General features: G+C 45.2%; 1 protein-coding gene and 1 long non-coding RNA gene across 3 annotated transcripts in view; one reads left to right on the top strand and one right to left on the bottom strand.

Annotated features, from left to right (window-relative positions):
• Positions 1–26,073, bottom strand: part of LOC135177737 (uncharacterized) — a 48,237-nt gene that overhangs the window by 7,991 nt on the left and 14,173 nt on the right. The window contains exons 2-3 of one of the 2 annotated variants that reach the window (XR_010303142.1): positions 3,975–4,064; positions 1,237–1,376 (exon numbers count right to left, since the gene is read on the bottom strand). This is a non-coding gene — a long non-coding RNA (uncharacterized LOC135177737). Of the gene's footprint in view, positions 1–1,236; positions 1,377–3,974; positions 4,065–26,073 lie in introns of those variants that run through there. The other variant, XR_010303141.1, reaches the window with a different exon arrangement.
• The window catches only part of ABL2 (ABL proto-oncogene 2, non-receptor tyrosine kinase), a 47,610-nt gene continuing 31,481 nt past the window's right edge, over positions 9,945–26,073 (top strand). The window contains exon 1 of the mRNA XM_064148149.1: positions 9,945–10,292. Coding sequence (XP_064004219.1) covers positions 10,106–10,292 — 187 coding nt within the window. The 5' untranslated portion in view covers positions 9,945–10,105. The remainder of the gene's footprint in view (positions 10,293–26,073) is intronic.

Here is a 26,073-nt window from a genome sequence, read left to right as displayed (position 1 = left end):
CAACCAGCAGTGCCCGTTCCCCACAGCTTCTCCACTTGCACTTTCCCCACTAGCTGCCTGCTCCTTGCTTTCTATTTGTGAGCCTATTCACCAGCTGCAAAAGGCTTCCAGTGCCCACAGTGACAATCACCTCACTGCATTAGTCTCTGCTGTATTAGTTTGGAAGTGTATCTAGCAAGACTTCGTTTTCCTGTTGCCTGCTGATCAGGCACCAAGTTGTGGGAGAATTATGGCATGATGCTACTGTAGTCTGTGATTTTGGGAGGAAAGATCCAGGCTGCAAGCTTTCTGGTGGCTCTCCAAGTAAGCTGTCACAAGAAGAGAATCCAACACGAAGGACCTCAGTGCTGAGGGAAAATCAGAGGGTTTCATCTCCTCAAAGTGTGGAACTATAAATGCTAACTCAGTAACTCCCCAGGAATGAGCATGTGCCACACTGAGACTGAATGCAACATTAGCAAATCCCTGAGGCCAGATCTCTATTTCAGACCGTGAAGTCAACAGACAGCTCCAGGGAGCATACAAACAGAGGATGCTGATAATTTCACAGTTTCTGCTTCCCTGTGAGGCAGAAAATAGAAGTGCTCTGAAGCTCTTTCCCAGGAATGCAGAAGTAATGTTTTCCAGGGCCATCAAAAGCAGAGGAAGATAGGTGTGTTCTCTGCAAACTGGGAGAAAGTGCAACAGAATCATCTGCTGCCATGGCAGCTAAAGGAGTCTCTTGGCTGATCAGGCAAGCTTTGCAGACTGAAGCTATAGAACTTGAGAAGAGATGCTGGGGAAGGGATGCAAAGTTGGCTCAGGTAGACAGAACCCTGAGAGGCACGTGCAGTCCACAGTGGATGCACGTATCAGTGTCTCTCTTCACAGCACAGATGATTAACGTGCCTAGTCTGCCCTTTATCACAAGAAACCCATGGGAAAAACTTCCAAGACAGATGACTCAAGGTAATTTTGTAGTGTGACTGCATCCTAAGAAAGAGCAGACAAAAAAGGGGAAGGCAGACAGCCAGGCGGGCTCTAGCACGCTGAGATCAAATTCCCCTTTCTGTCACTCTTGCATATGAGAAGGCTGAGGAGGACACGGAGAGGTAGCAGACACTGCTGTGTCTGCTGGCAGAGACCACCGCGGCACCAGGCAGACTTACATGCACACCCATGTGAGCACAGGGCTCTAAGCTCTGACTAGCAGAAAGAAGATGCCCGGGTTTCACTCTGAGTGTCTCAACTTCTCCGCATAGTTGGGATTGCACAGTAAATGCCTCAGCTGTATGAAATGTGCTCTTGGCTCTGGGGAGGTATTATTTCAGGTTGGCTGCAGCTGGGAGTATGGAGCATGACTTCAGGCCTCATTAGATGCACACTTGACAAGTTTTCTGCACAAACACACAGGGAAGAAAGGTTTTCTTCAGAAAAAAAAAAAGGCTAACACAGTTGTCCGGGGGGGGGGGAAGGGAATGTCTGTCTGTCTGCCCGCCCCAGCTGTCTTTTACCTCCCAGTAACATTTGAACCTGTTGGCCAATGTTACACGAGCCAGACAGAAGAGACAGAGGTTCCAGAAAGATTCTGTTCCTCTGAGGTTTGTGAAAAAATCGGCCTAGAGGACAGAGTCCTAATTAACACTCTGGATGAAGGAAACCTGCAGATGAACTCAGCTTTTACTAGAATGAGAATTAAAGTTGGCAGGGATCACTGGAGCCCATCTAGTCCAGTCTCCTGCTCAAAGCACAGCCAGCTTCAAAGTTAGATGAGGCTACTCCAGACTTCATTTTCAAAACCTCTGAGGTGTCAGAGAATTCACTCTGGACCTCAGCTTCATAAAACAAATGTATAGAGTAAACCTGCTCTATCTCTATTGGTCAGGGAATTAATTTTCCCCTCTTTTAGAAGAAGGTTTGGCAGTGGCAGCCGATGGTAAAGCCTGCAACAATCCCCACATCAGGCAGTTCATCAGGCTCTGCTTATGTTAAATACATTTAACCAGCAGCTAGTTACTTTGTTTTGGCAGTGGGTGTTAGTTAACGATTACAGGTACAAAGGTCAGGCTCAGAGACACAAGGCTTTGTGTGTGTCATTGTCTGATTCATCAGAAGCTACAAGGGAAGCAGCACAGCTCTGCGTGAGTGGGAACTATAAGCTACATATCCAGCCTGACAAGCTAATGAGAACAAGTCATTCATTAACAGAAGACTTGCTGCTAGGCAAACATACACAGCTGGTATGGGAGAAGAATTTGGATGTGAAATGAGACAGTGTAGTTGTTTTTTTTTATAAGACATTTCCTACTCCAGCAAGTTCACAGTATAAATAAAGACCACACAAAACACATTAAGAGCCTGATCAGAGGAAGATTTGGACTTACGCCTTTTCTGAAGGGTTGGTAATGAGCAGAGAGGCAGAATTTGCAAAGCAAATGGAAATATTTGCATGCTTAACAGAAGGAACAAGTTTTAAGTTTAAGTGAGATTTGATTACAAATGTATCTGCTGCTCTCTTGGGTACCAGTCTATTCCGTACACACACACATATGCGTTCACAGAAACACCTCACACACCCCTGATGCTTTCTCCTGCGTCAACTGCACAATTACATTTTTCTTTGGAGCAGTTTCATGCTGCTGAGCATTTTTTAAACGAAGTAAGATTAGAGCTGGAAGCTAAAAAGCGTGGGTATTGAGTGCTCTATAACTGCAGGAGGAAGGAGCAAGCACAATGTCATCTGCAAGATAATCACTTCCAATTCTTGCAGAAGTAAATAAAAAAGCCTGCCAAGGAAGGATCTATCTGCACTGAATCAAACAATATTTTAGACCAAATGTTGACTTTTAAAAGTGACTTCATTATTTAGGACCGTTGTGTAGATTATGACACCATCCATGGCCAGGGCACCTGGGTCACTTACCAAAGTGATGTAGAGCAAGGCTGAGTCCATTCCATCCTAAATTTATAACACAGAGCACCAAACCAGCTCTCTGGCCCTGATGGACCCTCAGGCTTCCTTTCAAGGTCAAAGACTAAATTCAGAAGTGTGTACCATGCAAAACACCACCAGGAGAGCAATCTCAAAGAGGTGAATTACTCTAGCAAGGGCAACTTTGGCAGATATGGGTTTCAGTATCATTTAGAAAAGGTAAGTGAAGGTGTTGGGAACTTACTGGATGGCAAAGCACTCTGATGGTGAGTGACAGGGTGAGGAGGCAAGAGGGAAGTGATGGAGGTATAAGTGGAAATGAGCACATGAAATAAAGAGCATGGAGAGGGAGCACCATTAAATCCAGAGTCTTAATGGCCTTTTCCAACCTAAATGATTCTATGATTCTAATTCTGTCTTATTTTAGCTGCCTATATAGAAAAACAAGGATTTAGTTTTTTCTGTCTATCATAGTGATTACTCTAGTTCAAATACAGCAGTCATCAGGTGGGATGATATTGGTCTCAGAGGTACTGAGGGAAGTACTACAGCATAACATTGCACTCTGAACTGTTTGCTATCCCTTATCTAAATGTTAGCTCTTTGGCTACAAACCTCTGAGGGAGAGAAAAAAAATGCAGGAGGGAAACCTTCCATCTGCAAACTAAACAATGCCTGCACTGTCCAAACTGCTGGTAAGATTTCAGATTGGGAACCAAAAAACATAGGCTTCTAAACAAGAATTAATGCAACTCTGGAACTCTTAAGTGGCAGGATTCCTACTGACCCACCTGCAGACGAATGCCTGAAAGCCTGAATCATCACCAGCACTGTCAAGGGACCTCACATTACCTCAGCAAATGTACTTTATCAGTGATCATGCTGTGCAAGCCGAGGACTCATTTGCAATTCCCAGCAGATGCAGAGACTTGTCGTCATTTTTGTTTGGTGCAGGCAAGATTTTCCACAGGAAAAAAAGGCAAACAAACAATAGCACAACCTTCTACACCATTCTGTGCCTTAAGCAGATGCTTGGGAAGGGTGGTACAGCTGTAGTACTTACAGAAATCCATTTGTGAGGAGAACAGCTCCTGAAGAAGTCCTATAATCTGCTTATTCCATGTCTCCACCTCTGGCTTTACTCTGAAGGAGGCTGTGGAAAAAGTTATGCTGGGTATAATTTCAGCACACTAAATGTGTTGCTGTTTAATAGACACATACACAAGGAGCAGCCACACAGGTACGATCCTGCTGCACAGGACACCGAACACAAAACCACAGGACCAAAGACGGGAAGAACTGGGATGCCCGAGACACTGCAGTGAGCTGGCTGTCTCTGCACACAGCCACACTTACATTTTCCTCTACAGACAGCACCATGTACTGTACCCTTCCTACCCTCTGCACAGAGCCCTTCTTTGCTCGCTTTCCTGGTAGCAGTCAATGTTTAGACTAGTACAGAAGAGTAATTTGAATGAAGGTAATGCTGAAGCAGCACCAAAGAGATAACAAAAGCTTGGTCCCGCCCAAAAGGGCTGAATTGGGTGGTGGAGTGTAGAGTTTGGGGGATTGGGATGGTGTGGAGGTTTTATTTCAGCTGTTACAACTCCCTGACAGGAGGCTGTAGTCAGGTGGGGTTGGTCTCTTCTCCCAGACAACCAGCAAGAGAACAAGGGGACAGAGTCTCAAGCTGTGCCAGGGGAGGTCTAGGCTGGATGTGAGGAGGAAGTTGTTGCCAGAGAGAGTAATTGGCATGGAATGGGCTGCCCAGGGAGGTGGTGGAGTCGCCATCACTGGAGGTGTTCAACAGAAGACTGGCTGAGGCACTTAGTGCCATGGTCTGGTTGACTGGATAGGGCTGGGTGCTAGGTTGGACTGGATGATCTTGGAGGTCTCTTCAAACTTGGTTGATTCTATGATGGCTGCACATGAGCCCTCCTCTGCTGCTGGGAAAAATCTGGCAGAAAACCACTTTCCCAGGAAGCTTTTATGTTCATAGGTTCTCACCAAACGAGCATGAGAGTACCCCAAGCTATCTTCCACGTGCTGCATTTAAACTCTAATTTAAATGATAGTAATGATTCAAAATAACTTTGAAGGCAACACTGAAACACTACCTATTGTGCCAGGAAAGCTCTGTGCAGACAGCACATTTTAAGAGCTGTCAGTCAGAGATGAAAGGGTGAACGCTGTTACATGTTGCACTAAGAAATAGCATTCTGCTTTGAAACAGCTCAGCACTTACCAGCTCTAAACGTTTATTGCAGAGTAACTTTATCAGATTAACACACACCCTCCCCGGTTAAAATTCCCCCGGTTGGGCTAAGAGGCAGCTGCCTGATTGTCATGCACGCAGGTGAAGTCCAGAGTGCTCAGGGACGCTGAGCAGCAACGCCATGGGCCATCTAGTGGATGTTACGTGTGGTCTTTGCAGACATCTCAGGGGAGTTCATAGAATCATAGAATTAACCAGTTTGGAAGAGACCTCCAAGCTCATTCAGGCCAACCTAGCACCCAGCCCTATCCGATCAACCAGACCATGGCACTAAGTGCCCCAGCCAGGCTTGGCTTCAACACCTCCAGGCACGGTGATTCCAGCACCTCCCTGGGCAGCCCATTCCAATGCCAATCACTCTCTCTGACAACTTCCTCCTAACATCCAGCCTAGACCTCCCCTGGCACAGCTCCAGACTGTGTCCCCTTGTTCTATTGGTGGTTGCCTGGCAGAAGAGAGCAACCCCACCTGGCTACAGCCTCCCTTCAGGTAGCTGCAGACAGCAATGAGGTCTGCCCTGAGCCTCCTCTGCTGCAGGCTGCACCCCCCCAGCTCCCTCAGCCTCTCCTCACAGGGCTGTGCTCCAGGCCCCTCCCCAGCCTTGCTGCCCTTCTCTCCACACCTGCCAGCACCTCAACATCTCTCTTGAATGGAGGAGCCCAGAACTGGTCACTGCACTCAAGGTGTGGCCTGAGCAGTGCTGAGCACAGGGGCAGAAGAACCTCCCTTGTCCTGCTGCCCACACTGCTCCTGAGCCAGCCCAGGATGCCATTGGCTCTCCTGGCCAACTGAGCACACTGCTGGCTCATGTGCAGCTACTATTTACCAGCACCTCCAGGTCTCTTTCTGCCTGGCTGCTCTCAGCCACTCTGGCCCCAGCCTGCAGCGCTGCTATCCTTATCTCCACAGCTTGTTCTGGTACTGCAAGAAGAGCATGAAAATCCTGACACGTTGTGCATGTGTCCCTCACTCCCGAGAGCACTCCAAATGCCTTGGTCAGGCCGCTGATGTTCAAGGCACTTAACAGACACCTTAATTAATACCACCCATGTCCAAAATCTCTTTGTGTAGCTTTGCTACACAGAAGGTGTACGAGCTGGGAGATGACTCCTAGAATTAATTTTCAAGCCATAAACAGAGAACTGCTTGTTGTTTTTTCTGAAGATTCTCCAATTTGTTCACAGGCTTCTTCTGGCAGAGAACCTGTACTTCAGGCAGATGATAGCAGCATGCTTATGATATGTAACACAGAGCATGTGAGATGGCTCTGCCAGCAATCCCAATGTGATTTTTGGAGGACAGTGGATGTGGAGCAATGCATCACCAGTGCTTAGAAGAAGCATCAAGAAATGGATATAAGGTGAATATTTAAAGCTGGTTCAGAAGTGTTGCTAGAAATACCACATTTCCTGTCAGTCACATCGCTGTAACCTCAATGCTGCCTTTGTTCTTTGGTCCTTTTTACCCTCACTTGAGCAGCTCGGGAGACAGCAGATTGACTGGAAGCCCAGACTTGCCAATAGGACAGTAACTGTTCTGATGCTTCATTAATGCACAGTGCCAGACCTCTTCAAAAGAAATTACCTTCTGAAAAAACAACCTATTCCTAATCCTACGGGAGGCTGATAACATCTGCTAATAACAGGTAGCATTGATACAGATTCTGCCTCTTGGAAGCACTTTGTACTCCTGGTGCGGTTAATAACCCTGACATCTTGTGAAGTAACCACTGCGTAGCCCCTGTGTTAACAGTAAAGAATGGTGTGGCTCAGTGTCACAGTGACTCAGTAGCACAGAGTCACTTGCAGGTGGGGGAGTTTATTTTTCATATCCCCATTGCTCTTCCAGAAGAGTGGCCAGCAGCCAAGGCTTGCCATCCTCTGTTTACACCATAGCACACAAATGATGTTGGGAGGGCCAAGCCAGGCACAGTCTGGGGGTAGGGCTTGTTTAGCACACAGACAGCAAAGGCTGGGGCACTGCTTTGGAAGCCTTTAAAATAAATAGATAAACAAACACTGTTACACCATAGCATATGGCAGCCATGCTGTTGTCCTCTTCCCCCTGCAGCAAGCCTTTTTAGCTAGCCCCTGCCTGACTCCATCCCCAAGCCAGATGTCTCTGCATGTCAGAGAAGTTCCGTGCAGTTAGACATTCACATCACCCACAGCGAGCTGCTACATGGGCACAAGCTGCTGGTAGGGAGAATGAGGGATTTCATGAGATCTGAGGAATAGGAAGAGTGTTTAAAGCCAATTCGCCTCAGTGCCATTATTATAATAGTCTCCTGACACTGGCATCTTCTTTTAAAATGCTAATGGCCTTCCTCTGGATAGTTCTTTAGGATCAGGGAGTAAAAGGCATTAGGAAAGAAAAAAAAAATAGCACTTCTGCTGAATTTTAAAGAGCAGTTTTATCCCACGCTGCAACTGCAAATGGCACGGGGGAGAGCTGTGTTTGTTGCCTCTCTACAGTCTCCAGAGAACATATATATTTTGTTTACAAGGCAAACCATTTACAAATGCCAAATGCTGCAAGTTCTAGCTGGAAAGAGACCAGGAAAGCTCTTCACTGCGAAGTGAGTTTACTCTTGTGGGCCAGTTCTGCCCGGGACTCTCCGTGCTGCAGAGATACCCTTTGCTCACATACATATAACCATGTCCACAGCAGGCTCTGGACTTGGTAATGCATACTCCATGGAACACCCCAGAGGTTCCCAGCACTATTTTAAGCACTGTTTTGTTGTGTGTTATTAGCGAGTCTGTCTTAAGTCCTGCTCTCCCTAATGTTCTTAGTCCATTCATTTACTGACATAAGGCATTTCTGGCTCCACGTGCTACTCACTCCCATTTACTCCAGCCTGTGTCAGAGCACACACCAGCCCAGCTGGATAAGCCATCCTTATTTTAAGATGTAATTATTATTGCAGTAGGATTGAGTCTGAGTGCATGTTGACAGTATGAGTAGCATTTGGGTAGGACCTCATGACCTTAGAAAGGTAGATTACCACCTTAGAATTCCTGTTGCTGAGTTTCATGCAAGAAAGCTGGCTTTCATAGAACTCACAGAGGAGTTTTCCCTTACTTTCCCACCTCAGGAGAGCCACACAGGGTGCTGTCGTTCCTTGGAAGCTGCCTGGCTCTGAGTGTTACCAAGCATATTTGTCACTATCATGTCATCTCTCAGTGATGTGGTGAGAGCATCTGAAATGAGTGGCACCGTGGCTTATCCACGATGAAGAAACATTGCCAGAGCATTGCTGCAGTACAGGCTGGGGGATGAAGGGATGGAAGGCAGCCCTGCAGAGAAGGGCTTGGGAGTACTGGTAGATGAAAAGCTGGACGTTAGCTGGCAACATGCACTCTTAGCCCAGACCCAAACATGTCCTGGGCTGCGTTGGCAGCAGTGTGGGAAGCAGGTGGAGGGAGGGGATTCTGCCCCTCTGTGTCACTCTGCTGACACCCCACTTGCAGTGCTGGGTCCAGCTCTGGAGTTCTCTGCACAGGAGAGATGTGAACTTGTTGGAGTAGAGCCAGAAGAGACTACAACAATGTTGCAAGAGCTGGAACACCTCTGCTGTGAGGGCTGTCAGAGAGAGCTGGGGCTGTTCAGCCTGGAGGAGACTCCAGAGAGACCTTCTTGTGGCCTTTCAGTACTTACTGGAGCCTCCAAGAAAGATGCACCAGACTTTTGAGCAGGGCCTCACAACAGCATAAGAGGTGACAGTTTTAAACTATGAGAGGGAGGTTAATACTAGAGACAAGGAGGAAACCTTTCACAATGAGGGTGGTGAAGCACTGATTGCCCAGAGAAGTGGTCGATACCCCAGCCCTGGAAATATCCCAACACAGGCTGGATAGGGCTCTGAGCAACCTGCTCTAGTCGAGGATGTTCCAGCTCACTGCAAAGGGCTTGGACCTTTACAGGTCTCTTTCAATCGAATCCATTCAATAATTCCATGCAATAGTAGCTAGCATTGAAAGCTAAACAATTCCTAGTGCCTAGGTCTAACCTACAAGCAGCATAATCTCTCATCTTTCAGGACAAAACCTCATCCTTTCTGCTTTGGCTTGGAGAGCTTTACGCTGCTACTACAGAAGCTGAAGGAGGATTATTTACTGCTTAGTTACAGAGCAGAGTGCACATTCGGCTGCCCAGTGACAAGATGCCATTGCCAGCCACGCCTGGCCACCGACACACCTGATGTTATCCGCACAGCAGCCTCTTCCTCCACACCCTTAGCCAGAAGAGCAGGTCCCAGTGGGAGCCTGGGGAGTTTGCCCAAGGTCTGGTGAGCCTTGGAGGGGGGAGATGTATAGCTCAGAAGGGGCCCACTACTGCTCCCTTCCCCAGCGCGGACCTTGGCCCTGGCTTCACAGCACAGGCTCTCTGGGCTCCGTAGGCGAAGCAGCTCACCTCTGGCCCGCAGGGCGGGCGCGTCCCAGGGGCGAAGGCTCACTGCGCCACGGGCAGGGTGGCCATGCAGCCGTGGCCTCTGGCCGGGTTAGCCGCTGCTGGCCTCAAAGTATAGCCAAAATAAGCGGCCCCTGCGAGGCTCACAGTGCGGCAGGCGGATGGGGTCCGGCGGCTCCGCTCGGCGCCTCCCGCCCGCACCGCCACCGGGCGCCACCGCCGCGCGCGCAGTGTGGGCGGGGTGGGCGGCCTCCCTCGGAGGACCGGAGGTGGCTGCGGGAGCCGCTCTGTCCCCCCTCTCCGGCGCTCTGTGGTGTAAGATGGCGGCGGGGGCTGAGGGGGCGAGTCCGTGAGTCCCAGGCCGGAGCGCCGCGGGGGCCGGCGAGGCGGGCGGGAGCCGCCGGACTGGGCCGCGCCGCGGGGGAGGAGCGGGAGCCCGCCTGCCGGGCCGGGGAGCGGAGGCAGCGGCGGCATGTGAGCTGCGGGCCGCGGCCGGGAGCGCGGCGATGGGGCAGCAGGTGGGCCGCGTCGGGGAGCCGGGCGCCGGGCTCCAGCACCAGCCGCCGCCGCCTCAACAGCAACAGCAGCAGCCGCGGGGACTGCGGGGAAGCAACGCGGCCAGGCCGGCGGGCCGCCGGCGAGAGGCGGCCGGGCGCACCGCCGAGGGAGGCTTCAATATCTTCACTCAGCATGGTGAGGGGCTGGGCCGGGGGTCGCGCTGCCGGGCGGGAGGGGCCGGGCGGCAAGGGGGGTGACCCCAGTATAGGGTCGGGTGTGGGACTCGGGAAAAAGGGGCACGATCAGCCTTCCTCCCCTCCCGCCCTCTTTTGTTGTTGTTGGTTTAACTGGGGGAGGGTAGAGCTGCGGGAGTCGATGGGTGAGGAGAGCGGGGCAGTCCCCGTCGCTGCTGCCACGTCCCCGGGGATGCTGGCCTCGGCCCAGCCTGGAGCCTGGCAGCGAGCTCGTGGCCGGAGACACTTCCCTGGGAGCTGGGGACCGGGAATCCCCGCCAGGCGCAGCGGCAGGGAGGTGGCACCCCCGGGAATCAAAACTTACGGCGCTCGGTAGCTGTCACTGCAGCGGTTCCTAGCCCTGTTTTTGTTTACAAAGGTAAACCTTGCATGTGCTTTGTCTTTCTCTTTTCTGAGGCGCTTATAAGTTGCCCTTCTAGATCTAGACATCTCTGTTGCTGTATAGCTCCTGGCAGAGTAAACGATTTTGTTTTGACTGGGGTGTTACAGCTGCCATCTGATTCTTGGGTGGAAGTTTTTGCTTGTCCACTTCTATTCTTATTGGTGTAAAGTGATACTGGAACTGTTTCATGCTAGTTTCTGGAATCAGTTATAGCCGGACTCCCACAACTTCAACTCTCCCTTTATAACTATTTTTGTTTAAAATTGTATCTGTTTGGCAACATCTTAACATAATGCACACGTTTTGGAAGGTATCATCAACAGAAACCTGTCTGCCTTAACAAGCACATTGAGAATAGATGCGCAGATGCATCACTGATCCTGCAGTACCGAATCTACTGTGGAGAGCCTGTGCAGTTTGGCTTTAGGTGGAGAGAGATACTGGTGTTTATAGAGCAAGGCTGCCTCTGTCAATACAGAGTAGAATGAGCTTAGGCAAAAAAGATTAAAGAACGTGCAACCAGCAGTCTGAATGTAAACATCATCTGCTGTAATTGCTGACATCTAAGTATCTATCAAAACAACAGTGCAGGACTAAATCTGGTTCTTAAAATCTCAGTGTTGTCACAGCTTTTGAGTTCAGGGAGCAGTTTCAACTTTAAAACCGAAACAGAACTCCTTGCTGGCTGAAATGCCTGAGCTGCTACTACTGCAATTAAAACTAAGGATTACAATCCGATTGCAGCTTTCAACCGTGCTGTCATCAGCTTCATATTCTGCTATTGTACTTTAAACAGCACTTTGGCAGAAAAAATAGTATGACATAAACTTAATACTGTAAATTCACAGTGTTAGGAGCAGATCTCTGAAGCTATGCTCCAAGCCTCCTTCTGGCATGCTGAAGTCTTAAGTCTTTAGCAGCAGAAACAACTGCTCTATAGACTGCTCAGCGTGACTTAGCAGGCAAGAGCACTCCTGCTGATGGCACACTCAGTCTTTTCTTGTTTTGGTACCAAGATGTTCTTGCTCTCACAAGGCAAGGACAGAAAGGACGTTTGTGGGAAGTACAGTAGAGTATGCGAAGATGTGTAATAACTTCAGAATAACACAGCTGAGAATGACTCAAGTGTATCTTTTCATATATTACTGCATGTTTTAGTAGTAATTTAGTACAGCATCCTGAAGAAATCCATTCAGCTCCTCCCTACTAAATTGTAGCAGGGAGAGAAAAGGCTTCCTTAAGTATGTGTTCACACCAGATAGACAAATTATGTGCTCAGCCAGACCTTCTGCTCTGTCTTCCCTAGACCTGGAAAGAGGAATGAGCCTGGAAAGCCAATACACTCTAAATTAAACTGTTCAGTGACATATCAGAAGAACAGTTTTCTGTGATAACAGTAATTGTATCTTTTAGAATAATGGCTATTTGTATTGCTTAGGTTATCTGCTTCAGTGGTAAAGCTAATGGATATTGTTTTGCTTAGGTTTTTGTTGCCTTTGGTACTTTCTTTGCAGACTGTGAAGGCAGATATGTCTACTGAAAATAAGATACAGCTTTTCATTCCTTTAGTTTATGTAAAATGAGTGGGGTTATTTGGCAATGTAGTTTTGAGAGTTTCAGGGTAGGCTTCAAACTCCTATCCCATTGTGGTGAATATCTCAGGTGTGTTAAACTGTGCCCCAGAACATTTTACTAGAACTTGGTGAACAACTTAATAATTTGTATCAAATGCCAGTCAAAGTTTGGTACATTTTTAGTACTTGTCTTGGTCAGCAACAAAAAGTTCTGTAGTGCTCCTAAACGTGGAGTTCACTTCCCTTCTCAGAGAAACTGGTTTTGTGTGATCCTGACCAAGTCCAAGAGACTTTTCCCCTCTCAGCTTCTACTGTCATTTTTTAATTTACTGACCTTCTTATCCTATTTCACTTAACCTGGCATTCTGCTAGCTTTTTCTGAGACATTTTGGTTGCTGCTGATATTACTTGATCCAGGCTGCTCTTTTTTAGGCCTTTCTGAACCTGAACTTCCCATCCTGTCTCTAGGACAATGTATTCACAGTGTATGAAAAGTGATGTGGAGAGTGCTCCTGAACCAGCGATAAAACCAAGCCAATCTTAGTGACTTATCTTCCTTCCTTGTCTCTCCTTGCTACATTCATTGCTGTAAGGAATACAACCTGTTGTCTGTACCAGACCTTTGCAGGTATGAGTCCCTGCCTCAGCTCACATTGTTAGATTTCATACTCTACTGTGCCAGAAGCAACACAAAATATACTAACTCCTGACAAAATTAATTTTGAGGGGTTGCTTCTGGATTGTTCTTGGAAGGATGGAAGTAACCAAGGTTCTTAGCCTCAGACACATTTGGCTACAGGATTTTGAAGAACAGTGTGTGTCAAATTGATAAAATGTAAAATCTCTTATGCTAGGCTACCAAAAATCTGAGACAAGCACTTTTACACAACAAACTCGAAGTGTAATTACCCTTAAAAAATTCACGAGATTGACTTGCATCAGTTTGTCCCAAGTGTGTTTGCAGTGTTACAGTTGTGTAGGAGAAGCACTATAGATACACAGGCACTGCCTGCTTTAGGATCTGGTTTTGAAAGAGGCAAGGAGATCGAAGCTGTGTTCTGTTTAACATAAAGAACAAGGAAATCTGTATTGTGGCACCTCACTATTCCATCATGAGAACACGTACACTACTCAGGGATTCAGCTCACTGTAGTATTGAATTCTGTGAACACTGCTGCAAAGATGAGCAAAAAAGCTCTAAGCAAGCTGGTATGCTGGTGTGATTTGGAGCAGAGCTCTCTTAAGGTGCAGAAGAGAATTGTGGATTTTGCAGCCTTTTGGAACCAGCCCTTCAAAGCACCACATTGCCAGGGTTCCTAGCATGTAATCTGTGACATATAAAAGCAAGCAATGGGTCGTGAAGCATGTTGGTTGCTAGCAATGTACTGGCAAGGAAGAATGTAAACAGAAGGCTCCTTCAGACACTGGTGTTCCCATGTACACTGTGTCAGAATTGACTAGTGCTGCAGAGACAGCAGCTCAAGAGGGTAAAGCTGTAGCAAACACTGCTTAGGATCAAAGACTTCAGTGCCATCAGAAATGAGAACAAGTACTTGGTGCCTTTTCAGGCTGAGCATGCTTTCCCTTTCAGAGAATGGACAGGGAAGTAGGCTATCTTCTTACACTTTCAGTAGTCTGCTTGAGGGACGGGGTACAACTAATGACAACCAACAACTTACAAGCAAGTTGCACAGGCTCTGATCGGTCCCTCGTATGACCTCTAAGTAGTGACGTGTGCTAATTTTCTTTCTGAAGAGTAGTGATAACTGCCTGCTGTACCAAGATACTCTTTGGAATGGCGTGAGCATGCTTTTCATCTCCAGAAGGACTTGCTGAGTGTTGTAGAAAGCATTCTGCAGGGGAGTCAGATTATTTAAGTCCTGGCTGGGAAGCCTCTGTGATACCTGTTTGCAGTACTGCTACAGTTGCCTTGGTGATATATTTTGGGGTAGTGGAAGGCTCTGCTACACTTGAGCTTTTGATCCAATAGATGCAGGACATTTGTTCCCTGTTTTGTTTTCTAGAGGAGGAGTTTAGCAACCTTTCACTGTGTGCATCAAGGTCAATCAAGATAAGCCTATACTTATAAAATTACCATTAAAGCTCCCCTAAGGTGCTGGTGTGCTATGGCTCGTGCTAAAACCCTTCTAAAATAGGAAGAAGTGTAAATAACACTGTGCCTTTGAAATTCAGGGAAACTGGAGGGCTGGAGCAGGAAAATGGAAAGGAGAGAATATAAGGTCAGTTTAACAACTGCGCTTTGTGGGCTGCTCTTGATTCTTCATCCCAGTGAAACGCAGCAAACTCGGGCCAGAGCTACTTGCCTGCAGACTTTCCTGTCAGTAAATGCCCTATGCAGATGGAATATAATCACTGTATTCAGTGCCTGCTTCTTTGTACTGTAAATCAGAAATCTTCTGGGACCATAATGTATAAATAACTTCAACTACTTATTTGGGGAATAAAGGATAGTTCAGCTAAGTGTTTAAGGGAACATCTCCTGTAGAACATGAAATTATAGGCATGTTCCATATGACATCATTCTCCATGATATCTAAATTATTTCTGCAGTTCCACCTGTGTTCAATAATCATTTTTATACCTACTTTTAAGTTGGGATTTTTGCATACTGGATTTCACAGATGAGAGGACTCTACCAGCTCAATGGAAGGAACAATATAATACAGAATATATGTATTTATCTGTTTTAATTCCTGCTGTATCATTTCCTATGTTCTTTTCACATAGACTGAGAACATAGCGTGAGGAAGATAAGACTGTAATGAAGTTACTTTGAAAGATGTTAGTCAGAACTAACTTAAATTTCAGAGCCCAGACAGATCTCTGGTTCCTCAGCTCTCCACATGTAGCAGATGGTGTGGTACAAGTTGTTCTAGCAATATTTCACAAACTTGCTATTGCTCACAAGTGCAATGTTTTAAGGAAAAAAAAAAAGTGGGATTTTTCTCCCCCTTTCTTTTTTGGAAATGGGAACATGGCCAAGTGAACAAATCGGTGGAAAGTGAACATGTAAATTGTTGGACACAAAAGGCAATTCTCACAAGTGGCTTAGATCTGGCTTTTAGGAGCTTTTAATCTAGTGGAACTGACAGCTCACATAATTGGAGCTGGAAGAGAGTTGGACTGTCTCCTAAAGATGCTGTAGCAGAGTTGGCTTCAGGAATATTTTATGTCTGGTACTAATTACAGATTCTGGGACAGTAGGCTTGAAATCACTGGTGTTCAGGAGAAGCGACCTGTTCTCTGACCCACTTACTTCAGCATATGTTACAGTTGTTAGTTCCTAAAGCAGGCCAGCCTAGCTGAAGTTGAGTGATACTTTTTAGGTCTTTGTTTAATGGGTAAAGCTAGACGAGCCCTAGAATGATTTATTCTGGCCTTTTTCTCCTAGTTGTCACAATTTAATGTTTCCATATACTTATTATGTGTAAACTGCCTTGTCAATACTGCTGACAGCTGACTCGTTCAGGCTTGTAGGAAACTATGTTCAAGTCCAACTAGTATAAAACAAGAAACAGCAGTTTGTACTTGTTCCAGCAGGGATGCAAGTCAGAGTTATGAGAAGTAATACACTTACATTTTGCTTATGGCTTGCTGAGTTTGTTTTCACCTGGTCGTATTTCAAAACACCAAGGATGAGTGAGCACAGACTAAAGGGACAGGGATCTGCTGGAGAGAGTTCAGTGGAGGGCTACAAGGATGATAAGGGGACTGGTGGGCATGGCTTATGAGGAGAGGCTGAGGGACCTGGGACTTTTCAGTCTGGAGAAGAAAAGACTGAGAGAGGATTTAATCAATGTTTTTAAACATCTGAGGGCTGGTCAGGAGGAGGGAAACAGGCTCTGGGATAGGATAAGCAGCAGTGGATGTAAGTTGCAGCACAGGAGGTTCCAGCTCAACACAAGGGGGAACTTCTTTACTGTAATGGTCCCAGAGCACTGGAACAGGCTGCCCAGAGAGGCTGTGGAGTCTCCTTCCCTGGAGCTTTTCAAGGCCTGTCTGGATGTGTTCCTCTTATCAATGTGCTAGACTGTATGGTCCTGCTCTGGTAGGGGGGTTGGACTCAATCACCTTGGGTCCCTTCTAACCCCTATCATTCTGTGATCCTGTGTAAAACTTCAGAGACTGATATCCTAAATCACTGCCTGCCAAACCAGTAGTAGTTCTTTCTACAGTGTGTAGTCAGGGATGACACAAAGCTGGGCAGGTGTAGTGTGAAAAGCCCCTTGACTGGCTTTGCAGGTGGGTCTGCAAAGTAGCTGTATAGGTTCCTTCTTGGTGACATTTAGAAGAGTAGTTACTGGTAAAGAAATACTTCTCATAGTTGTTTGGACCACCAGCAGCCTGTCTGTCCCTCAGCAGAGCAGAAAAGAAAGAAAAGTTTGGGCTGAGTGGGGTAATACAGTTGACCTGCTGGGTTGAGGTAATGGGTCTGCCACCATTACTGCATCAGCATCCCTGGCATTGCTCTGGTTTTGTGGTTATGAAAGACTTTAAAGGCCTATCTTGGTATTATCCACAGAGATTTTTCTCTCTAGAATAAGTGATTTACAAAACCATTGAGGCTTCCTGTTGGTAACACTGTAAACCACAACAACAAAGCTTAGTTATATTACCCATATCGTCTCAGGAAGTTTCATGTGCTTTGTGGGCTTTCTAGGAAGACATGTGCATCTCCCTGCATGATTGCTGGTATGCAGCCATGTGTGAATTAACTTGTTAAGAGGTGGCTTCCAGCATCACCTAACTCAGCACAGCAATTGCAAAAAAACACAGGTCAAAAATAAAGTTACCTTTTTTTTGAGGAGGAGACAAAGATGCTCAGAAATACTTCATTGGGAATTGAATTGATTTAGTTGCAATGTAATGTGTGTCTTTTAAGACTGAACTTCAAGAAATTCCTCCTTCTTCTCCTTGTCCTTCCCTCCCAAATGTTGTGCTTTGGATCTTAATCTTACTGTGATACTTCCATTATGTGTTTTAATAAACTTGGAGTTTCATTTATGTTGATAAGAAAGCATTCTTTGTTAGGGGGTTGGACCAAGTGATCTCTGGAGCTCCCAGCCCCTAACATTCTGGGGTTCTATTCTGTGACAATACTGATGTGAGAATTTGGACTACAGTTATGTAAGAAAAGTAGCTCTTCAATGAGGAAAACCCCACTTTCAGTGAGACACTTCTTCATCCCCTCCTCCTTTAACTCACTAACGTTTCTGGTTAGGACTTTTGGTGCTTTTCTGGCTTGTTTGGTATTTGTTATTTGAAGAGAAATTTCTTAAATCATTGAAATGGGAGGGAAATTAAGGGATACTATGGTGTGAGGCAGGATCTTGGACATGGCTCTTGGGGACACAGTTGAATGGCAGTGGTGGTGTTAGGTAATGGTTGGACTCAATGATCTTAGAGGTCTTTTCTAATCAAAGCAGTTCTATGATTGTATCTTCTTTTTATAAGCTGCATATGGTAAAGATGTGGGAACCTTCTGCTCTTGCTGGGATCGAAGTACATATGAAATTAGAGGGTAGAAGGATGAGAACGTTCTGGATTTGTGACCCTATACTCATCTCAGTCTATTTCTTCCTTCTTCCTATTTCAAGGTGTCAGGTTTCTCTCTGCTCTTCCTATTTGTTGTCAGCTCAGCTAAGATAGCTAGGATGAACAGCTATGGAGACAGTAGCTCCAGAAAGGCAGATAATACTAGAGACAAGACAACAGGAATGGGAAAGAATGGAAGAAGAGAAAGGGTATAAGATGATCTTGCATCTTCTCTTTAATAGTGCATTTCTGCACACTGGAAGTTGTATTTTGGCCGCTCAGCTTTGGAGGTGATGTTTTAAAGTACAGTCTTGTGTATGTTTACTGATTGTTGAATGAGACAGATGGAGCCTCCAAACTGACCTACAAAAGTTAGAACCAAATTATTGACCAGTGTCCCTATAATGGGCAGCATACTGATTGGGTGGGGGGGGGTCTCCAAAAGAATAGAATAGATTTTTTCAGCTGGAAGGAGCTTACAGTAATCACCTAGTCTGACTGCCTCAGGGCTGAGGTAGCTAATGGCTGATATTAGACACAAAAAGATGACTTCCAAGCTCCAGGAGCACAAACAAGTGGAAGGGAAAACCCACCACCAAGACATTTGCCTCTTGCTCTCTTCTTACCAGAGGTAGAATCAAGTACAATTGAATAGCGATTACACACAGACACTCTTTAGAGTTCATGTGGAAGACTTACAGTGGGACAGCAATAGTTACTTTTGTTGTGGGTTAAGTATGCTCAGCACTGTGGCCAATTTTTAAACAGGTGTCAGGCTTGCTTCTAGTTTAAAGAGATGCTGTTAATACTGGCTAGATTTAGGGTAGTTTGTAACAGGAAATGTTCCTGGCTTTCACATTCCAAGGTGACCATACAGTAGACATAGCAAAACATAAAGGAATTATATGGAGAAACACTTCCCCATCACAAATCTTTGTACACTCCAACATGACCAAGCTTAGAGCCTCATTTACATATTCTTATATCCAAGAATATTACTATTGCCTTCTGCCTTTACCTTATACATTCGAGCTTTAAAAGATGTTTAAAGAGCATGGATCTGTTTTGCAGACAAAGCCCCAAAACTCTTGTACATTCCAGTCTTGTAGCCTGTGGATTGTGAAAGTAAGCCTTCAAACCCAAGCTGGAGGGTCATTTAATACAATGAGCCCTTCCTTAGCTTCAAGGGTCAGCTCAGTTTCTCAAGATGATTTCCAAGCCCTTGCTGCTGAGGGTTCATTTTGCTAACCAGCACTGTCAGGGAGTTGATGAGACTGTTCAGTTTTACTGCTGCCATTCAGAAACCTGTGGGAGGCTGTGCAACTGATGAGAATATCAATTTTGTGCTGCTGCTGAGAAAAGCCAAAAGCAGAAGTGGAGACAAGATACAGCTGTATTAGTACCTCTGAAATACACTTTTTTCCCATTATTAGGTTAGCCTTGAAAGTATTTAAAAAGAATTACTTTTGTAAGTGTTAGGATCAGTGCAGCAATCTAACATGTCAGAACTTGCCAACTAAGATAACTGATTAGCAAGGGAAAAAGTCTCTTAATGCATGCAAGCTACCTTTAGGAAGACTGGAATAGGCTCATAGAGATTTGACTAGCCTTGAAGATCTTTTGAAATAGTGGCATGGTTTCCTTCCTCCATTAAGTCAAGCATAACTCAGGCTTTCGCTGGCCTGAGCTGGACTGCATAAGCCTGCACTCGCTCACTGCTCATGTTCAGTTTTGTCTTTGAATGTAGGTTTGGATTGCAAAGATTTCTTTATGTCCACCATCCACTTTAGCACAAGTGAAAGAGAATCAGCATGCTTTGTCTGACAGCAGATTTGTGGTTTTCCTATAGATTTCTTCATCTACAAACCAGCAAATGAAAAATTCAGTCTAGCAGTTGGCAGCTTTTGGGCTCACATTTAAGATACCATCGTTAAAATAGCAAGTTCTTCAGCAATTTAAAAGTTCAGGTTTGAATGCCCTACCTATGCTCTTTAGAATATTACTGATATTAATGAAGCCAAGCTTTGGTAAAGTTACTCTTAGAATCACCTTGATCAAAGCTTAATTCTGTGGTATAGGCAAGACCTTGAACAAATGCTCTGAAAGCTATTTCTTTGATTACTTTGCAGTGATATCACTCAATCCAGGCTTGTTTTCAAACCTGCTCTTTTAAATTTACTGACTGGATTGTTCCTGTCAAGTAAGCCATGATGAGCATTATCATTTGTGGCAGCAACCTACATAACAGTGAGAGCCAGCTCTCTGCAGGCCCCAGAGAGTTCTTGTGCTTTCTCCTGACTAGGAAGATGAAGGAGTTCTGGTAGGCTTTGTCCTTTTATTTTTTTTTGAGACAGGGAGCTATGTACAAGTTGGTGAGGGATGAACAGCACTTTTATAATTGATAGCAGTGTGAAACCTGTGCTCTGGCCCAGTTACTCAGTGAAGCATAGCAAAATATTTCTCCACTAATCATAAATGCTTGTTATTCAGGGTGGTATTTGTTTGCTTTACTGAATTTTGATTTATGGCTTCCTTTTAAAGTTCCAAGGGTAAACAGAGAAAGCAGAGGTACTTTATCAAATACAGAAGGCTTTGTCTAGAGAAGATGCTTAGAATAAATAGGAAAATGGCATATTTTGCAGTGCAACACTTGAAGTTATAGTTATTCTCTGCAGTACCTCTGAAAAATGGTGGCTACTAAGGTTTGCAAGCTTAAGCTGTGAGGAAGGAGATGATTTTTCATGTTAGAAGAAACTAAGAAAAGCCTGGATGAGGCACTTAGTGCCATGGTCTAGTTGACTGCATAGGGCTGGGGGATAGGTTGGACTGGATGATCTTGGAGGTCTCTTCCAACCTGGTTGATTCTGTGATTCTAAGATATAGTTTTGCTGAAAAATGTCCAAAATTTGAGTCCGATATGAAGTATAGAAGAAAAACTAACACACTTCTCATCTTTTTTCCCAAAAAATCAAATGGCTTAGGATGATTTGCTGAATCAGTAGATGCTGAAAAGATGATTTGAGTATCCTGCTGTAGCTATCTAGTGAAAGAGAAGCCTACCAGCTTCAATTCTTGCTTCTCTCATAGCAGTACTAAACCTGTTTTGTCAGGAAGGTTTTCTTTTGTTTTCAGGTTGTCATAATTAAATGCATTCAGCTTCTTCAGGGGCAAAAAAAAATTGTTTAAAGAGGGGCACTGTCTGCTAAATCAGCCATTTAAGTGCATTGTAATTCTTGTACTTGAGCACCTAGAAGTACAGATATGCTTTGAGAAGCTGAAATGAGCCACATGCTTAAGCCTGTCAAAGTTAAGCTTCTCTGTAGCCTTGCACTGAAGTTCTAATTCTTTCTTCTTTTGACATGATTAAGCCCCTAAGACTTCCATGTATTTTTTTGTGAAGTGGTTAAGCCAAATTTGTATAAGACACTCAGCATGTGTCTTTCACAGAATCACAGAATTCTAGACTGGAAGAGACCTTCAAGCTCATGGAGTTCAGTCATTAGTTCCACACTGACAAGTCCTTGACCAAACCAAATCCCTCAGCACATCTAATCACTATGAATCGCTGTGGGTGGAAAGGACCACCAGGATCATCCAGTCCAACCTTTCTACCAACACACAAGCTTGCACATGATGATGGTGGTGCAGTGACTTTCTCTGTGTGCCTTGATAGTGCTTCTGCTAAATAAAAAGATTTCCTCATTTCAAGGGGTGAAAGCAAAGCATGTAACTGCTTTAGGTGCAGCCTAGCTCTAGGATAATGCTCAGCTGGCCTCACACCAGCGTAGCCACAGGTAGATGGCCTTACCCCTGCTATTACACTCACTTGTGCTGTGGAAACTGGCATGCCTGAAGGCAATAGAATTGCAGGCTGCTTAGACTTAAGTGAGCTGGGCTAGTTTTCTTGCTGTGCATATGGAGGTATGGCATCCCTGGGTGCTGATTATGAGCACGTCTGCTGTGCATCAGCGGTTCCAGAGCTACCCTGCAGCTGGTATGCATGAGGCCTTGCTAGTGAGTATTGTGTTCTCAGACAAGAAGAGCACTTGACTAGGAGAAACCTCTGAGACAGCTTTCCTGCTTCCTTCTGTCTTCTCTCTACACAAAGCTCACTGTGATGGTGGAGCAGGGTAGCAAGGCTTTGAAACATACACCGTGTTGTCAGCGGGGAGCAGGTGAGTAGAGTATGAAAGAGTGCAGCCTCATGCTGGGCTGAACTACCATGTTAGCTGAGGAGTCTGGGCATCACACAGGAGGCTGTGCGAGTTTTCATGTAAGAAGGGAAAAGGATCAGTTGGAGTTGCATATAAGGAACAAGATTTTGCAGGCTACCAGGAGAGGGTGCTACAATACTTTGACTTCGTCCTTTGCTAAAGGTTTTCCTCTTAAGTAGACAAGTTTTGGCTGTTGTTGTTTATCCAAACTACTGCTACAGCGAGGAGTGTTTTAAGTAACTTTTAAATGATGAAGGTAGGCAAGATCCACATATTAAAAGGCACATCTATCAATCTTAAAATTTAAGGGAGCACATGTTTATTTTGCTTTTGCCTTTAAGAGCTGAACTGCTTTCTTTTGTAGTTGTTTTGTTTCTGTTGGGCTTTATCCTAGATAACCTCATCTACCAGCCAGAGAGGTTTTGCAGCTTGTTGGTGTGGGAGTGTGCAGGCAGCCTTTCGTGCATGAAAGGACATTAAATCTGATACATCTGTGAAGTAATCTGAACCCTCAAGTTAGGAGTCACTTCTCATTGCTTCTGTACCCTTCTCATCTGTAAAGTGGCAATAGTTCTCTCTTGTTTTGTGGAGATGTTTAGACTTAACTTTTGCATAAACACACAGAGAAAAGCTGTCTGCAGGCTAAATGTTCAGTCATGCACTCTTGTCTCATCCTGCAGGCTATTGGAGAAACATGTTTGTTGTGGTTCTAGCCTGTATTTCAAAACACTTGTGGCATGGTAATAGGTCTGAAAGAAGGTTAGTGTTTGTGTTAATTATTTAACTTACCTTGAAATGGAAGCTCAAAGCACTGTGCTCTGCTGAATATTATCTATCAAGCATCCATAAAGAGGCTGAAGCTACAGTGAACTTGTGTGTTCTGTCTTTGGTTGTTCAGCAGTAGCAGAGCAACACAAAGAGTGAATTACAATAAGTGTTCATGCAGTAGGGTTGTTGGATGGGAGATAGGATTTCTGCAGAGACTCCAAACCTGGAGTTTAGCATGCAATTACAAAAAAACACCAACCTGGCACTCCTAACCGCTCAGCTGCGAGGTTCTTGTGCTAAATTGGGATGCATTTGTGTTGTTCTAAACATCACTTCTCATTCCCTTTAATGCTAGTCAGGGAAAGGCCACATTGAAAGAAACATGAATCAGTCCTAGACCAGACTACTAGCAGGAGATAGGAAAATCTGTTCATGTCTTGCATCCTGTCATCTAAAAGCAAAGGCCTGACTGCTGGTACGCTGTAGCTGTCCTTTTTTTTTTCCTCCTCTGCACTTACCTTGTTTGAGAGATTAAGATCTTAGGTGCGTTTCAGGGCTTGACACTGTCTTTGTTACATCCACCCATCCATTATTTCCTCCTACAGATTGATTAAAACACTCCATCACACGGGCTTACCCCCTGTGCTCCACCCCCTGGTCCTCTGGGGAGGTGAGCTTGTAATTTTTGAACCATAAAAGCTATTACAGAAGCAGCATCTTGGTTTGATGATGGAGAAGCAACCTTTAGTATACAGAGTAAACTGGTGTGGTGCAGTGGTGCTTCATATTGAGCCAATATCCCTTCTGGGGATTGTTTATGTGCTTTTAGAAATCAGATAGTGATCCTGTGTGTTGTCATTCTGTGGTGGATACTGCATGAAATGAGGTTGACTGAGCTAAAAGGGAAACAGAATTGGATATCCAGGAATTGGTGCTGGTGACAAATAGCAACCATTTCCTTTCCTGTGAGCATTTAGCATGCTTACTCAGCTGCCTGTATCTTTATTTGGAGCCTTATGTGTTCTGACAAGGAGGTAGGTGATGCACAGTGGCTTTCTATCTGACCTGACTCTCAGAGAAACATTCCTAAATCCTTTGCCTTTGCAAAGGATGTCAGCTCTAAACCCAGGAACACAGACATGCAGGAACTGTGAAAGATGGTTTCTCCTCATGAAGCTAACATCTTTTAAGTATTACAAAAATGAGCATTGGCATCAGTGAAAAAAAAAAAAAGCTGCAGTTAGGGAAACTCTTTTCTGTAATAGTTACCTATTTAGGCAGGGTTTTCCTCACTGATGGAGCAGTAAGTTCAGAAGAGAAGGCTGTTTTAGTGTACAGATCAGTGAGAGACGCGAGTACACAAGGTGGTTTATGCAACAGGTCTAGCAAAACTACCATCACAGCTCCCCTTGCACAGGGCTGTCCTTTCCTGAGCTTGAGTGCAGAGGCTTTCTACTGTGCTTTGCACTTTGTCAATTACCTTCCCTTTTCCATTCATGAACTTAAAATTACTTGTTTTGATCTGCTTCATTAGTGTGAGGAAGGTAGTTGCTTGCTTAGAGAGCATCTGTAGTTGAGACAGTAGCTGTTCTGAGAGTGTTCCAGGTCTTTATAGAATCATGGAATCAGTCAAGGTTGGAAGGGACCACAGGATCATCTAGTTCCAATCTCACTGCCATGGACAGGGACACCCTAGCCTAGATCAGGCTGGCCAGAGCCTTATCCAGCCTGGCCTTAAACACCTCCAGGGATGGGGCCTCAACCATCTCCCTAAGCAATTCATTCCAGGCTCTCACTGCTGTCATGCTCAAGAACTTCCTCCTCATGTCCAGTCTGAAAAGTTTATGTTGAAAGTTTAGTCATTAGTTAGATAATGTAAGAATTTTGTGGGGGAAGTTGCTAGTACTGCACTTTAGGGAAAGATGGCTCATCATCAACACGAGTTTGAGTTCTGCTCTGCCATAGCTTCTGGTCTGATACTCAGCAGATGACTTAGATTCTTTGCTTTAAACCTTTTGCATAGTACAAATTTTACCCAATTCTGTAGGACTGTGTGGAGAATAAAATATCAAAACAGTGGAGGCACTTGATGATATCAGGTGCTACAAAAATATCCCTGTAGTATCAACTCATACTATTAGCATGCCCTGACTGTGAATATTCTGTAGGCTGTGAATTTAATATATGCAGAAGCAAGCATTTGCTGCTGGTGAAGAGTACAATATGGTTAGCACTAGTCAGGGTAGTCATCTACAAAGCAGGTATGCACTCAGCAGAAGCCTGGGATTCAATACATTCTCTTTCTGTCTTCTACTTAAATTGCTAGCCAAGTGTTTCAGAAAAAAAATGTGGATTTTGTTTAATTATATGTGCCTGAGCAGCCTAGGTGGTTACCAGTTAGAGGGCTTGGGAATATATCTTACTAGAACTCATATCCTCATGGGACAAATCATAACATCTTGTCAGAAGTCTGGAGAGCAACAACTTAGGCTGGGATGAGGTATTCACCCTGGTAATTCCTAAATGCCCCTTGTGTAAAAGGACAGGCATATCACTGAATGACATGTGTTCACTTTCAACTTTATATGTTAGCACTCAGGCAGTTTTAAGTGTGGAAAAAAATATGACTGCACACTCAGGCCTGGTCTCTGAGGGGGAATGCTGACTCCTTTCAGCAGCATGCCTCCAAAGACAGCTGCTCGATGAGCATTCATGCCTGCCAGGGTCTGTGCTCTCCACAATGATCCCCACCCCAAATCTCCAGACAAAACCCAGGAGATGAATCTCAACAACTGCAGAGGGCTCAGTTTGTCAGTCTCAATTAGGGGAAGGAATTCTTTCAAGTGTTTCTTTCCCCTAAATCTGCAATGACAATCATAAGGGCTTCATGTCCCCATTGAAACTGTCAAGATAATTTTATCCTCTTTTTGTAGAGGTGGAGTTCTGTTGGCCTGAAACTCTGTGGGTGCCATGTCCCTCTAAATGCAAACAATGCTTGTGTAGACCATAGTGCTCTGCCAGCATGCTCTTGGTTCTCCTTCCTCTTTTCTCCTGCCCAGGTTGCACTTTTTATTTCCTGGACATGCTGATTTTCCAGTTCAGAAGAGGCTCAGTGGTACCCTGACCTACCACCCTTACATGATATACTACTTCCATAGCACAGAGCTACCACCCTTACATGATATACTACTTCCATAGCGCTGGCAAAATGCCCAGTAAAAGGGGTTT

The sequence above is a fragment of the Pogoniulus pusillus genome, chromosome 8, assembly GCF_015220805.1.
Source record: "Pogoniulus pusillus isolate bPogPus1 chromosome 8, bPogPus1.pri, whole genome shotgun sequence".
In the NCBI taxonomy this organism is placed as follows: Eukaryota; Metazoa; Chordata; class Aves; order Piciformes; family Lybiidae; genus Pogoniulus; species Pogoniulus pusillus.
Note: the sequence above shows the minus strand (reverse complement) of the source record. Positions and strands in the feature narration are given on the sequence as shown.